The 17058-nt window shown below is 42.4% G+C and overlaps 1 protein-coding gene across 1 annotated transcript; it reads left to right on the forward strand.

Moving 5' to 3' along the window:
* Nucleotides 1-644: 644 nt before the first annotated feature.
* LOC311532131 (ficolin-2-like) lies at nt 645-16431 on the forward strand (the record flags this gene model as incomplete). Its single annotated transcript, XM_084650330.1, has 11 exons — nt 645-895; nt 1367-1442; nt 4775-4835; nt 5637-5690; nt 5952-5987; nt 6898-6942; nt 7805-7840; nt 8767-8894; nt 9886-10015; nt 10620-10754; nt 16184-16431. 11 exons carry the CDS (start codon nt 645-647, stop codon nt 16429-16431), a joined length of 1200 nt encoding a protein of 399 aa, XP_084506456.1.
* Between the last annotated feature and the right edge of the window lie 627 nt (nt 16432-17058).

Here is a 17058-nt window from a genome sequence, read left to right on the forward strand (position 1 = left end):
CATGAGGATCATTGCTTCAATGCTGGTGACACTGGCTTCAGTGAGGATGGTGCTGCATAGATTTGGCTGCCCTCCAAAATGTATCAAGGTACTAAGTCTTCTGTGTGATCAGATGTCTGCCACTGTTCTCTGTAATGGCCTGGAGACTGACACTTTCATAATCAGAACTGGGTTTAAGCAAGGATGTGTTATTGCCCTAACCCCGTTCTCGATCTATTTAGCAGTCATTTTGCTCCTTGTTAAAGACAGCCTGCCCAATGGAGTTGACGTTCAATATAGAATGGCCAGGCGGGGTGTCTAAAGTCTTCACGGTGTCCATTACTGATCTTCAGTACACTGATGACTGTGCCATCCTTGCGCACGCTGAGAATGACCTTCAGCCCACACTGGATGTTTTTGCACAAGCTTACCAAAGCCTAGGACTCTCATTCAATATTGAGAAGACTAAAGTGTTCCAGCAGCCTGCTTCAGGCCTTGCACATGACTCACCACAAATTGCCATTGAGGGTCAGATTCTGGAGACAGTCGAGCACTTCTGCTACCTCAGTAGCCAACTTTCTCAAAACACAAAAATTGACAGTGAGATCCAGCACAGGATAAAGGGTGCAAGTGCTTCCATTGGGAAATTGCTCCAATGGTTTTTCATGGACCATGACCTTCAGCAGGACACCAAGATCATGGTCCATAAGACAATTGTTATTCCTACACACTTTTATGGATGCAAAAACGGAGTAACCTATCGACAGCACCACAGGCGTCTGGAGAGGTACCACCAACGATGCCTCTGGAATATCCTTTGCATCAAGTGGGAAGATCACGGCATTAACACGAGCATCCTCACTGAAGCCAAAGAGAATAACAATCCACCATCAAAACATAGTATTTACCAGCATAGGTAAATAAATCCATGCCAATTTCATACCATGCTCTTTGTTCATTGTGCTAAAACATAGGATCTTTTTTCTTTTTAGTTGGTATTTTTGACATGTTTCACACGTTTTAGCAGTTTTCTCTGTCATTGTTCATTTGTGGCCAATACAGTCTCTCTCTGCTCTGTATTTACATTTTGCCATACCCAGCACCCTTCCTGTATACTAGTCAGCATGTCAGCTTGTGACATCTACTCTCCTACTTCCTCTAAGCCTCATGCCATCAATAACAGATAGTTCTGCTTTAAACTGTAAATAGGGACATGGTATGGAATGTCCTGGCCACCCTGTACTAATAGCCTTAATACCCTCTGTAAAGAACCATCATTAGCTGTAGCCTCAGCAAATTCTTTCCACTTCCTGTCTGAGGCTGGACAATTCTTTTTTGATCTGTCTGACATGCACTATGTCTGACTCCACCTCTGTTTCTATTACAGTTTTATCAAATGTTCTGAACAATGTGTCTCTTACTTCCTCTCCCACGTGCACTCTTTGAATCAGCCCAAGGGCTGGGTATGTTTTTAAATCCAATGTACGTGCTTTATTCCTTTTCACAATCTCAAAATCCAACAATTCTGTTTGATCTTTTACTGTCACTGCTAGTACACATGTACCTGTAGTAGGAAGGAGTTCCCTCATTATAAGCTTTCAGTTTGACCAGTTTGCTCACCATGTTCCCTGAGTTTTTTCCAACCTTTTGACACTAATACCTGAAACAAAATTTACCTGACATCAGTGCACAATTTGTAGGTTATAAGAGTCCCATTAGTGTCTAAGGAAATTGTCCATTCGTTTCTTCCTTCCTCTTCAGATACAGCTCCTAGATAGAACTCCTGAGCTGTTGTCTGTGCTCCCTGCCTGGATCACTTGCGTTAGCACACAGGCTTCACTTCCTCTTCTGCAGTTGCTGAACCTGGTTGCAGATGTTGGCACAATGATTGTATTTCTTGCAAATATTGCAGCACTTACCAAAAGCTGGGCATTGTTGAGGTCATTTTTTGTCCACATCTTGAGCAATCTTTTTGTCTCTCATGTCACTCTATCCAGTGTGGCAGTCTGTTCTGTTTTCCTTCTAATATTTTTATGCTGTTGAATGATTTCTGCTGCCTGACACAGTCTTACAGCTTTATCCAAAGTGAGATCCATATAGTCCAATCGTCGCTTTGGATCTCTGATTCCAATTACAAACAACAATACCACAGTGGAAAGTGTCATCCCGCTTCCCCAGTGCAAAGAGAGGAAATATCTGTTGCACACAGGCAGAACAGCAGCTGCCTTCTTGCTGTACAGACTGGAACCATGCAAACACACGTGCACATAAAGAAATGAACCTCAGCAGTGATCTGCCATCTGGAGCGTCTGCCATGCAGCAGTCACTGAAAAATCACATGGACACGTAGAAAAATGCAGCAGTGGTATATTAGCAGATATGGCCTGGGCATGCATCATTATTATTTATTAGTTCTATGACACAGGAACACGTAACACTGCAAAAATTGGGATAATAATTATTTCCCCCCATCATTCATTCGTCTTGGCTGCTTAGATCGTAAGATCTTTGGGGCAGAGATGGCTGGAAGTTGAAGCTACACACATTCAGACTGGAAATAAAGGGTAAATATTTAACAGCGAGCGTGATTAACCACTGGAGCTATTTCGCAAGGGTCGTGCTAGATTCTCCATCACTGACCATTTTAGAATCAAGATTGGGTGTTTTTCTAAAAGCTCTGCCCTAGGAATTATTTTGGGGAAGTTCTGTGGCCTGCATTATACAGGAGGTCAGACGAGATGATCACAGTGGTCACTTCTGGTCTTGGAACCTATCCCTCCATTACTGGCTCCTACTACGAGTTTGCACAGCACTCAGCACAGGGGGGTCCAATCTGACACGAGGCCTCCTGTGGCTACTGTCACACACATAATAGTAATAGAGCAGTTGGCGAGTAAATCCACCCAATCCTGCTCTCCTTGTTCTCCCAAAGGTTCCCACTGAAGCCAACAGGGGGCTTCGACAGGATGGAGAAAGTCAGTTTGGACTCATTATTTGGCACCCTATTTTACTATTTCAGAAGACACATAAACAGGAATCAACTTTGTGAGGAAAGATTCAGACTGGCTCCGTTCAATAATCATCATTGCACGATACTGCATTTGCTGTGCGGGGGAAGCAACGGCTGCTAGTCCAGTATTGAACGTCTCCTATCAGGCCATTTAATCAGCTCCAGTTGTGACCGCTGCAGCATAAAAATCTCAGTGGAAACAGCTGGAATGTGGAGAGTGGGAAGGAGGCACTGAGATGCCAGAGGCAGAGAGCTTTATTTGCTCTAGGCTCTTTCATTATTGCATATAAAAGGCTTAAAGGGACTGAAATACTAAAGTGGAGAAGGTGGTGAGAAGACAAGTGAAGCTGCCGTTGCTGAGACCAGCACCAGCCATGGGGAGAGCTGCCCAGAAAACTCTCCTCTCTTTACTCTGTCTAGCAGCAACGGTTTGTCAGGCTCAGGACACCTGCCCAGGTGAGTGAAAGACAATCCTGTTCCCATCAGCATTTCATACTGTGGCTCTTGCCAACCTGAACCCTGGAGTACTGGGAACTGTTCAGGAATGTTTGTTGTCCTACACATCTATAAAGTGCTTTGTCTGCTCAGGGTGCTTTTAAAATGATAAAAAGAACAGCTTCTTTGTACAAAATTCCTTTGTCGAAATTAATCTATATTGCAGGAGTGTACAACACAGACTAGAGGTGTTCAGAAATCAGACACAGTTTTCGCAGACCATGTTGTGAAAATGTTGTCTCTTGTCTTCATTGAGATTCTTCAAAATTTCACTTGACCTCTTCTCCCTCATGCTCATTTACTATCTTCTAACCTCCCTGTGTTGCTGCTGGAATCTCTCTGTCTAAAGCTCCCATCTCCTTTGCATATTGGGGCCAAAGCCTTTCTAATCTGGTGACTGACCGACCCACACAGGAAGATGATCTAAATTCTGGAAAATAAAATCTCAATCTTCAAAGCTCAGAGTAAGCCTATGATTTCAGATCCCTCTGCTTTATAAAATTCACCTTTACCAAATTAAGATGATTATTTATAAAATCGCAACTGTTGTGTACATATCACCGCAAATCCACTGTACAACTCTTTCCATGTCAACACTTTCATTTCTGTGCTTTGGGTTGAGAATCCAGCAGCATTTGAAGGTTTATTTTAGTTCATCATGAAATCCTGTGATCCTAATGCAAGATTTAGTCAAATTTGTGGAGACCTCATTCAGGCAAATGGTCTCTTTGAAGGAAATGGGAGGTTTGCTAAACAAGGATTGAATACAGGCTTTGCCACCTTACGCATAAATTAATGTATTATTTCAGAGCAGTACTGCCTTCACGGTTCATCTCCTTACGTTCATGATCTGAGATTGTAAGAACAACTGTTTTTTAAATTATTTCAGTTTTGCTCAATTTCTTAACTGAACGGAAGCTATTTGTTTTTCCTCTGCATTTCATTCTGCTTTTGTTTCTCTGTACTTAATTTCATTAAAAGACTCTCATGAATTGACACAATGCTGCAATGGTCAGGTTGCAAACACTGCAGAGGGATGTATACATCAAAGTTAAGTCTGAAGTGATTTCTTTTAAATACAAATATTTAATAACATCTTTTTAACTTTTGTTTTCACTGTAACTTAAAACAAAGACTAATAGTAATAACCCCCAACTTTTTATATTAGGGCATTGTCTCTGAAATGCATAATGCTGAAGAAAATGTTGGATTTATCACTAATAGAGTAAAGAAAACCAAGGAACTATCTAGACTTTCATTTGCTGGGTTTATCCCTCTGGATTTCTGTAGAATGTTTCAGATCCTGAGAAGCTAACAATCATTGATTATGGGTTCATTTCTTTCCCCAGAGGTGAACTTAGTGGGTTTCAACAGTACTGATAAACTCTCCATTGTGCAAGGCTGCCCTGGAATTCCAGGTGCCACAGGGCCCAGAGGAGACCCAGGAAATGCAGGAACAAGAGGTACGTTCCCAGGCACTGAATGGGAATCAGACATGGCTGGTGCTGATGTAAATGGGAATTATTTTTGTAATATGCTCAGACTTTGGAGATTCCCCTCAACCCTGATATGAGGAAACTCACATGGCATCTCCCATATCCTATGGCAAGGGATTGGAGCTTCAGAATAACCAAGCTCTGAAATACTGTCCATTCCCTTTGGGGTGTCAGATTGGCAACCAAGTCCTCTGGTTCTTTCCCCATCTCTATCACTGGCTCGCTGTGTCACGTTAGTCAAGTCACTCTCTTTGAGCCTCAGGTTTCTCCTCTATATAATGGGGATAATGGTCCTTTACCTCCCAGAGTTTATCGGAGGCACAATTCATTGATCTGTGTAAAGCGTTCTGAGAAGTTTGGATGAGGGGGCTAGAGAAGAGGAAATCATGATTATTATCATGAGCTATGACATTAAAGATAGCATGTATAAAATGGTTGTTTATCAGCTTTGGTTCTCACCTGGCAGCAAGATGTACTTGTCCCTTTGACTTCAATGGGCCTCCATGTAAGAGTCCATGCTAGGGGATCCTGATGTGAGATTTGAATTTCGACACAGATGAGTTCTTGTAATTCCAGTTTGGGGTGGTAGGTGGGATTTATGTACTCAGTATTTATGCTACCTTGGAAAATATTCAGTCAGTTTTCTGTGTTTGCAGGAGAACAGGGACCTCTGGGGATCCCTGGAAAGGAGGGAAAAACTGGCCCAAAAGGTAAAGTAACAAAGGGCAGAGAACTGTGTTTTCCTATAGGTGACCTAAGAACAGGAAATAAGTTTTTAATCAAATATCAATTAGAGCTAGTTATAAAATACCAATTCCTATAATATCTGGACTCCAAACCACCATAACTTCCCTTCACTCTATATTTGACAATAAAGGGTTTATTATTGCAACAGAACTTCAGTTCTGATCCAGTGTCAAGATCTCGCTCTCTCTGATCAGTCTTTACTTACTTATTTTTTGTTCAATCAGGAGAAAGAGGTCCTGCTGGCCGCCCTGGAGCGAAAGGTGAGAGACCTCAGATGATTCTTCTCACTGCAGAGCAGGGCACTTTATGGTGCTATTCATGGTGATAGAGGAATTGGGACCAACAATCTCCCTACCCGTTTCATTATACAATTTTTCCTTCCACTTCTTGCCAAACAAAAAAGCTGAAATGAAATTGGTTCCAGTTAAACAAGAATGTCCCCTTTTTGATTTGGTTTAGAAGCCAAATGACAAAACACATTGTTGTTCTGAAATGAAGAGTTGGAACATTTCAAAATTGTGATAAAATATTTGCTGGAAAAATTTCACCCAGCTCTAAGTATAATGTCTGATCTGTCATGACGTCCTATGTAGTCATAGGAAATAGATCTCAACTGCAGTGTAGACGTAGCCTAAGCCTATTTCATTTCAGCCAATGCAGAAGACAAGATAAGGTAAATGCAGTTCTGCCAACCCCAAATCTTTGAAAAACTTAAATTAGGTTCATCAAAAATCCGGAGACTGGTTTTAGAATCATGAGATTATGTAAAAATAATAGATCTGGTGTTCTCTTTATTTGCCTTCTGCTTTTGAGTATTTAGGGGGCACATTTTGAAGCTTTTGCCGTAGCTTTGAGGGCTAGAAACTTACTTTTTCTTTAAGACCAAAGGCTGAAATCATGTCACATCCACTGGACCTGAGGAGCTGGGGCTTTAAGGAAAACACTAATTATCATGAGACTCATGACCAAATCCTGAGAGTTGGCAACATCCATCACTTAAGTCCCACAAAACGCCAACTTTAACAGATCATGCGGAGTATAGCTGGTACATAGGCCTTGAACTAGCCCCTCCACACAATGAAACCAAAGTGATTGCTTTAGTGAGATGGTGAATTATGGAGGTGACCTCCAGGTAAAACAAGGATTTTATTCTGAGTTCTTTTTTTTTAGGAGATAAAGGAGCCCCGGGATGTACAGGAGTGCCTGGAACACCTGGTGAGACCCTCTGGACTCTCCTTTATACTGAACACATCATTTCAGTTTATTTTTGCAGCACTAAAAATTAAGAGTCTGAAGAAGCTTGCTTCTTGAATAGTTACCATGTCCACGATATCAAGCTCACTGATCCTCCAAGTGAGATTTGGGCTCTATAAAGAGAGAAATAGCTGTGCCTACAAAAACATGTGCCATCCATGTGTTGTAACATCTGGAACAACACTAGCCAGATGACCTTTGGTATGAGACAGAACAGGTGAAATGTAGGTGAAATCTGTAGATCTGGAGGTGTATCCTAGAGAAGGTTACTTTCTCCTACCCCTCCTTATATTTCCCACATACGAGGAGTAGGGAGTATGAATCACAAGAAATGGATCCTATTTATATGTCCAGTTAAAGGAATGACCCTTTTTCTACCAGTACTTTATTTAACTGTTATTGTCCCGTTGTCGATTGGAATTTTTTAAAAAAGAATATTGAGTCAAAGTCACAGCTAGCATAAGCACATGTAACTCCCCTGGTTTTGTGGGTATTGCTCCTGTGAACTGACCAGCAACTAACTTTGTCTATTAAGGACCAATTCTTAGCCCTGCAAGCAGGAACCTCATCAGAGAGTGACAAAATAGTGTTGGCTACACAATGAGAGCTGTCTTGATGGTGAATGCTGGAAGGCTCAGATCAGAGATGTGTGTGCATCCATTAGAACTTGGATTTTCACAATTAAAAACCTGTCTAGTGCATTTTCAAGATAACAAGTACTTTGCTATCCCAGCTGTACCAGTTGGCCAATTACACAGTTTAAAAGACAGTAGAATGTTTTCTGGTTCCATTTCACTTTCTATTGTGTTTCTTTTCATGACAGTGCAGAAAATCGTGGAAGACATACTGTGTAAGACAGGTGAGAGTTTCTTATGACCGCTAAATGTCATCTCATTCCATCCAGAGACCCAAACATGAAAACCCGTTAGAGACAGACAAATTGATCTTTTAAAATGAAGGTGTTTTGCTGTTAGCAATTGGCCAGTGAATCTTTTGTGGAAATACATTTCAGCCGACAGGTTCACTTGCAAACTGATGTGAGTATTCCTGTGAAAATCTGATATTTTTTTCCGGGTGATTGCTCACCCAAGTTACATGATAACCTGAAGCCCTTCTGACTCACAGAGAGATTTCAAAATGCTGCATGGGGACTTTCAGTACAACTCTTTGTGAACATTTCAATTTCCCTGTGTTTTCAAGACACTTTCAGCCAATCCTCTGTTCAGGTTGATCTGTTCCCACACAGAACAGATGGGGTTGGGCTAGTGGTTGTGTCTTTTCCTCTTGCAAAGAAACTTACAAACCAGACTGGCACACTGGAGTCTAAATCATTTGGTTTGCTAACTACAGAGAGTATGAAAAGCCTAGCTAGGTATATACGCTGCTGCTCTATTAGGTTTCCAAAGATGAACACAGAAGGACCACAAACTATATAAAAAGGGAGTATTTGTGGCACCTTAGAGACTAACAAATTTCTTTGAGCATAAGCTTTCGTCAGCTACAGCTCAAATAAATTTGTTAGTCTCGAAGGTGTCACAAGTACTCCTTTTCTTTTTGCGGATATGGACTAACATTGCTGCAACTCTGAAACTATTTAAAGGGATACTACCCCATTCCCATATGCTACAGTGTGGAGGAGAGGAGAAGATGACTCAAAGATTCTTTTCCAGTTACCTGATTCTGCAATTGATCTGGCCCTCAGTGCAACATAAAGCAGCCCATGAATCCCTGCTCCAAGGAGAGTTATACAACCAATTTACATGTTTCAATTCTTCTTTCAACCAGGAGCAAAGAACTGCAAGGAGCTGTTAGCTAGAGGCAACATCATGAGCGGCTGGTACACCATCTACCCCCATGACTGTAAAGCCATGACCGTGCTGTGTGACATGGACACAGATGGCGGAGGATGGATTGTAAGAACAGAGCATAATGAAGCTCATTGGATGTTTTTTCTTGAACAACAAACAGTTTACTGTCCCAAGAATGGGAGGTGGCCCTTAGCCAGTGGGTTGCAGCTAGGAGAAAAGCATGAGGACAGAAGCTCTGAAGCTGTTAGCTCCCCATGGTTAGCTGAAATAAAAACACAGATACTTCCTGAGCCCTTCTAATCCTCCCTAGTCCTTGGTTGTGGAGATAACTTGGTTGTGATCACAATCGGTTCCATGGAGGGAACCCAGAGCTTTAGAGTCTAAAAGACCCCATATGAGGGGACATTTGTCGCTGCTCTGACACAGGTTTCCCTTTTCCTGGCTATTCTCTGCCTGGCTCTCAGAGCCTCCTCAATAGCTGCCCAGACTCTGGAAACAGAATTTGTTCTTCCTTCCTCTTCTAGTGCATCCGCTGCTCTCTTGCTCCAGCAACCTATGAGTACGAGTGCAGAGAGCGTTCTAGGGAGCTGAGCATGCAAGGGGTTTGAACCACATCACATTTAAACCTTCTAATTTATAATTACACTTATTTATATCCCAGTCGTGCCTAGAGAATCCGATGAAGATCAGGGTCCCATTGCGCTGGGTGCTGAACACACATACTGAGAGACAGCCCCTGTCCTTTGCAGCTCATAGGCTCCATAAACAAGGCAGACAAAGGGCCAGACAGAAAGCAGAGGTGATGTGACTTGCTCGAGTGGCACAACTGCGTATAGAACCCAGGAGTCCTGATTGCCAGTCCAATGCTGTAGATTTCGGACCATGTGATCCTTTAACCTAGTGCAGTTGCTGCCAAGATTTAATACGATCCTCTGAGACAAGCCTCCCTCTGCGATAGTCACCTGAGGCTGAAATAGACCTGACCACATTAAGTCTCATTCAGTGATTTACAGTCTCAGAATTTCTGGTCTTCTGCTCTAGTAGGATGGAAAACAATGTGGGATTTCCCAGCTGAGAACCTCCTGTTTCCCTGCAGGTGTTCCAGAGACGGGTGGATGGCTCTGTGGATTTTTACCGTGACTGGTATTCATACAAGAGAGGTTTTGGCAGCCAGCTGTCAGAATTCTGGCTGGGGAATGACAATATCCACCTGCTGACATCCCTTGGTAAAGACATCACTGATGCATTCTTTTCCTTATCGCAACCTTCTCCACCAAGTTTTGTTCCCACACTTTAGCCACGACACAGGGTATAGAGTTGTACTATCGGTAGAGGTAACGCTTCCGCTGCAGACACCCCTTCCTGTTCCTTACAGCCCAGTCCTGCCACACAGAGCTACTGAAGCCAATAATGCTGTGGTAGATGGGCTGGATCCAGTCATGATTCCTGGAGCAGCATTTTGTCCTCGGGTGGTTCGCCCACAGTACAGCAATAAGGGATGCTACAGCCTGGATGAGGTCATCGATTCTGAACTACCTTCGCAAAGCATAACATGGAGCAGGTTTTTAATAGGGAGGTCAGGTTGGTGGATGGAAATTGAATTGATAAAGGTCAATAGGAAGATATTGGCTTGATGCAAAAATTAGTGAGTGAAGTTCTGTGATGTGTGTGATGCAGGCAATTCAAAGGGATGATCATAATGGTCCCAGCATAAGGGAGCCTGATTTGTGTGTAGAGCCTTTAGGAGCTTGTGCAATACAAACAATCAATAACAGTAATAAACACTAATGGATCGTGCTGAACATTTTGCTTTCAAATTGTTTTCTAAAGGTCCCAACGAGCTTCGCGTCGATCTCAGAGATTTTGACAACAATGATGTATTTGCTACATTCTCATCTTTCAGAATTACTGGGGAGGTTGAGAAATACACGCTTATAATCGGACCCTTTCTTAAAGGCACTGCAGGTAGGTTCTGAGCTCATCCTTTACCCTTTGTGGCAGATGGAAAAATGGAAAACAAAAGTGATGCAGAATATTCAATGGCAGAAGCAAAAGGCGAGGTAATCTGTGGAGGTCATGTCTGTCAGGAAACATCAGTTATTCTCCTGCTGAACTATTAGAGGAGAAACACAGTGTCTAGTGACAACAGAATATACAGTATAATACGGATATCCTGCCTAGTGAGGGATTGAACGCAGAATAACGAGCAGAGGTAGGCACATCTACTGCTGGTTGCTTTCCCAAATTAGATCTTAATGCCCCATAGAAATATCTGAATTAAACTAAGTAGGCACACCAGGATTGGTACAAGTCAATGATTGGGTAGATATGCCCCATTTCATGTAAACTATTCATCCAGACTTACGGATACCAGAGACAGCAATATTCTGTGGCATGCAGAGTCTGCTGCACACCACTGCAGGATTGCTGAGTCACATCCACAAGCCCCCTAGGGAGAAGGGCTTTTAAATAGGTTTAAAAGGGGCAGGGGACAAAAGCCAACAGAAAAGCATAAAAAAGGGCCACCTTAACAGAGGGCCAGATTTTTTGTGGGAGGGAACATGTAGAGTCAGAGGCGGAAGAAGAGAGTAACCAGTAGAGGCAAATACTTAGAATCTCAGATACCTATATGTAAATACCAGGCGGATGGGGAATAAACTGGAAGGATTAGTATAATTGTAAATTTACTACTTAAGTGGCATCACAGAAACTTGGTGGGATGAGTCTCATTACTGGAATACTGGTATAGTGGGCTATAGCTTGTTTAGGAGGGACAGGCAAGGTAAAAAGGGAGAAGGTGTTGAATTATACAGCAAGAATATATACACTTGTTCTATGCTGCAGGAGTAGATGAGAGGCAGACCAATTGTCTCTGGGCAAAGAAAAAAGGATAATAAATAAAAGCGACCTTTTGTATGGGTGTACTATAGTAATGGGGGACTTTAACTACCCAGACATTTGTTGGAAAAGGAATAAAGAAAAACACAAAAGTTCTTGGAATGTATTGCGGACTCCGTTTTGTAGAGGAAGTAACCGGGAGGGCTGGGGGGCAGGAAGGCGGGAAACAGCCATTTTAGACTTAATTCTGACCAACAGGGAGGAAATGGTAGCAAATCTGGAGGTGGAAGACAATTTGGGTGAAAGTGTTCATGAAATCACAGATGTCTTTATTCTAAGGAAAGGAAGGAGTGGAAACATGGACAAAGTGCGAAGGAGAAGTACAAAAGAGTAGCATACCCATGTAGGGACAAAATCAGAAAGATTAAGGCACAAAATAAGTTACACCTAGGAAGGAAAAGAAAAAGCCATAAGAAGAGGTTCTTAACATATATTAGCAGCAAGAGAAAGATGAAAGAACATGTAGTTCCTTACTTAGCAGGAATGGAGAGCTAATAACTGAGGAAATCAAGAAGGCAGAGGTGTTTCATGACTAGTGTGTTTCTATCTTCACTAAAAAGGTTACTGGTAATGACATACTTAACACACTATTAACAACAAGGGGGAAGGAATGCAAGCCCAAATACGGGGGAAAGGTTAAACAATATTTAGATAAGTTAGATGTATTCAAGTCAGGAGGGCCTGGCTAAACTCATGCTAAGGGACTAAAAGAGCTAACTGAAACAATCTCAGAACCATGAATAATTATCCGGATAACTCCTGAAGGATGGGTGAGGTCCCAGAGCACTGGAGAAGGGCAAACATAGTACTTATCTTTAAAAGGAGGAACAAACAGGACCCAGGGAATTGTAGGCCAGTCAGCCTAACTTTGATACCTGGAAAGACACTCACTCAAATTATTAAACAATCAGTTTGTAAACACCTAGAGGACAATTGGATTAATTAGCAATAACCACCATGGATTTCTCACGAACAAATCATGTCAAACCAACCTAATTTCCTGCTTTGACAGGGTTATTGGCTTAGTGGATAAGGGGAAAGCAGTAGACATGATATATTTTGATTTTAGTAAGACTTTTGACCAAATCCCACATGGCATTCTCAAAATGCAAACTAGGGAAATGCAGTCTGGATGAAATTACCGTAAGATGGGTGCACCACTGTTTGAAAGACTGTATTCAAAGAGTAGTTATCAATGGTTTGCTGTCAAACTGGGAGGTTCTAATGGGGTTCTGCAGCGGTCAGTCCTGGGACCGGTAGTCGTCAATATTTTCATTAATGTGTTGGACAATTGAGTGGAGAATATGCTTATAAAATCATAGAATCATAGAATATCAGGGTTGGAAGGGACCTCAGGAGGTCATCTAGTCCAACCCCCTGCTCAAAGCAGGACCAATCCCCAACTAAATCATCCCAGCCAGGGCTTTGTCAAGCCTGACAATCTGCAGATGGCACCAAGCTGGGCGGGGTTGCAAGCACTTTGGAGGACAGAATTAGAATGCAAAATGACCCTGGCAAATTGAAGAATTGGTCTGAATTCAACAAGATGAAATTCAGTAAAGACAATTGAATCACTTTTCACTTAGGAAGGACAAATCAAATGCACAACAATGTGATGCAGTTGTACAAAAAGCTAATACCATTCTGGGGTGTATTTACAAGAGTGTGGCATGTAAGAAACAGTAGGTAATTGTCCTGCTCTCCTCAGCACTGGTGAGGCCTCAGCCAGAGAACAGCGTCCACTTCTGGGCACCTCACCTTAGGAAAGATGTGGACAAATTGAAGAGAGTTCAGAGGAGAGCAACAAAAATGATAAAAGGTTTAGAAAAACTGACCTGTGAGGAAATGTTAAAAAACTGGTAATGTGTAGTCTTGAGGAAACAAGACTGAGGGGGGGAATCTGGTAACAGTCTTTAAATACGTTAAGAGCTGTTATAAAGAGGACACTGATCAATTGTTCTTTATGTCCACTGAAGGTAGGACAAGAAGTGACCAGCTTAATCTATGATAAGGAGATCTAGGTTAGATATTAGAAATAAATTTCTAAGTATAAGGGTAGTTAAGCTCTGGAATAGGCTTCCAACAGAGGTTGTGAAATCTGCATCACTGGAAGTTTTAAAGAACAGGTTGGGCAAACACCTCTCAGGGACTGTCTAGATTTATTTGGGGCTACCTCAGCCGAGGGGGTTACACTAGATGACTTCTCAAGGTCCCTTCCAGCCCGACATTTCTATGATTCTGTGAATCTATGATCCTGAATCCTCAGCAGGCTCCGGGCTATGCTGTTAGTGTTAGGACCACATTGGGCTCACATTATACCATCACAATGGTGTAAACTGATTTCAGGACACCCAAGGACCGAGCTCAGACGATCATTTTTCGCATCCTTTCATCTACAAGAGACAGTGGGAATTGCAGCCTATGATGTCTCATGTGACTGAATGGTCCTATCCGAGATTTGCATGATCTTTAACAGTTGCTGCAAATGTATCTATCTTGGTTGGGAGCTCCTTGCTTCCTGTGGGCTCTTTTCTCTTCAAGCTGTCGGAGATAGCTCCTGTCCCGGACTTTGATTCTCTGATGGAGCCGATGGCACCACTTGTTATGATCACTTGTCAAGATTTCCTATTGGTCAGGATCAATTCCAAATTCCTTCACGTCTTGCTTGCATATGTCTTTGTAGAGAAGCTTGGGACATCCTGATGTTCTTGTTCCCTCTGAGAGCTCCCCGTATCGCTTCTTCTTGGGTATGCGTCCGTCTTCCAACCTACTCAGATGGCCCAGCCACTGCAGTCATCTTCACTTGAGCAGGGCTGTCACACTTGGTAAATTTGCCCTTTGAATTTGCCCACCATACATGAGAGTGCTGAGGATGAAGGATTGGCACACTAGCATATTGGTCTTGATGGTCAGCTTTGAGTTGTTCCATGCTCTTTTAGTTAGTCTGCTAAAGGTGGTGGCAGCCTTTCCAATGCAAACATTTAGTTCTTCATCCAGTGAGAGGTTGGTGGTCACTGTAGAACCTAAATAGCTGAACCTTTTGGACTACTTCTAGCTGGTTGGCATTTAAGGTGATTGAAGCATCTTGTGGAACCCTCTGTCCTAATACAACTGTTTTCTTGATGCTGATGGTGAGAGCAAATGCCTGACAGGTACTTGAAAGGAGGTTGTCATAAATATAAAGGGAAGGGTAAACCCCTTTGAAATCCCTCCTGGCCAGGGGAAAGCTCCTCTCACCTGTAAAGGGTTAAGAAGTTAAAGGTAACCTCGCTGGCACCTGACCAAAATGACTAATAAGGAGACAAGATACTTTCAAAAGCTGGGAGGAGGGAGAGAAACAAAGGGTCTGTGTGTCTGTCTATATGCTGTTTTCTGCTGGGGATAGACCAAGAATGGAGTCTTAGAACTTTTAGTAAGTAATCTAGCTAGGTATGTGTTAGATTATGATTTCTTTAAATGGCTGAGAAAAGAATTGTGCTGAATAGAATAACTATTTCTGTCTGTGTATCTTTTTTGTAACTTAAGGTTTTGCCTAGAGGGGTTCTCTATGTTTTTGAATCTAATTACCCTGTAAGATATCTACCATCCTAATTTTACAGGGGGGATTTCTTTATTTCTATTTACTTCTATTTTTATTAAAAGTCTTCTTGTAAGAAACTGAATGCTTTTTCATTGTTCTCAGATCCAAGGGTTTGGATCTGTGGTCACCTATGCAAATTGGTGAGGCTTTTTATCCAACATTTCCCAGGAAAGGGGGGGTGCAAGTGTTGGGAGGATTGTTCATTGTTCTTAAGATCCAAGGGTCTGGGTCTGTAGTCACCTAGGCAAATTGGTGAGGCTTTTTACCAAACCTTGTCCAGGAAGTGCGGTGCAAGGTTTTGGGAAGTATTTTGGGGGGAAAGACGCGTCCAAACAGCTCTTCCCCAGTAACCAGTATTAGTTTGGTGGTGGTAGCAGCCAATCCAAGGACGACGGGGGGAATATTTTGTACCTTGGGGAAGTTTTGACCTAAGCTGGTAAAGATAAGCTTAGGAGTTTTTTCATGCAGGTCCCCACATCTGTACCCTAGAGTTCAGAGTGGGGGAGGAACCTTGACAGAGGTCCATGAATTCTTGTAACAGATCTTCATCATGGGCTATGAGGGCAGCATAATCAGCCTAAAGAAGTTCCCGGATTAGCACCTTTTTGTCTTTGGTCTTTGAGTTAAGTCATGACAGGTTGAAGAGTTTCCTATCCGATCTTGTGTGGAGATACACTGCGAATATGGCCTGGTGAAAAATGTTCCGTACTGGAAATAGAAATGCAATCTCTCTCCTGACCCCAGGGAGATTTCTGCTGGTTGGTGAAGGGAGAAATTTAGTAACCTCACTGCAGGACCGCCAGGCTGGGCTGTGGCAACTGATCTGTAAAAATGTAAAAGGCAAACAAGAAGAGAATATCTCACCCACCTTGTCTCTGTAAAAACAGGTAATAAATAAACCCAATTGTTTCCACAGGGGATTCTTTATTCGGACAAAACGGCATGATGTTTTCAACCCACGACCGTGACAACGACGTGTCATCAATAAACTGTGCAATAGTTTTTAAAGGGGCCTGGTGGTACAGTGAATGTCATGCGTCCAACCTGAATGGATTATACCTGAAAGGAGCCCACGAAAGCTATGCTGATGGGGTGAACTGGAAATCATCCAAAGGGCACCACTACTCCTTCAAGATGACAGAGATGAAAATCAGGCCCGTGTAGCCAATCAGGGAGGCACTTGTAATAATTATACTGAGCTCTTATATAGCAGTTATAGGCCTGTCATAATAAACATTAATCTGAATTTGACACTAAAGATCTTTTCTTTATGCACCAGCCACGAGGGGGCAGACATCATCATAGACACTTACCCAGCGCAGTGCCCTAGGACTAGAGCAGGTAAAAAAAGATAAAAATAGTTTTGTGGGGAAAAAATTGAATTTTTCAGTTATTTTCATTTCAAAAGATTCTAAATTAACCCATTTTTGCTTTTGGCTTTTGTGCATTAAAAAAGTATGATTTTTTTCCTGCCAAACAAAACATTACAACCACATCAGTGATATTTCATGAAAATGTTCATGTTTTTTCAAAGGCTGTTTGTCCACAGAAGAGCTCATAATTTGAGAAATGTCAGCCAGCTCTGTCTAGGTTATGTCTCCTCTCCTGCATGGCTCTGCTGTCTCTTGATTCCATTACCAGAAGCACCACGACAGCTCCTACCACTGCCATGCAATTCTTCCTGTGGTGTTCAGGACTCATTACCCTCAGATGCTGCGTCTGCCTCTGGAGAACCTTCCCCTCTGTCAATAAAGCAAGGGCTGCTCAATGAGTTCCACGTCTCAGATTTGT

Source organism: Lepidochelys olivacea, assembly GCF_965140295.1.
Source record: "Lepidochelys olivacea isolate rLepOli2 genome assembly, chromosome: 16".
In the NCBI taxonomy this organism is placed as follows: Eukaryota; Metazoa; Chordata; order Testudines; family Cheloniidae; genus Lepidochelys; species Lepidochelys olivacea.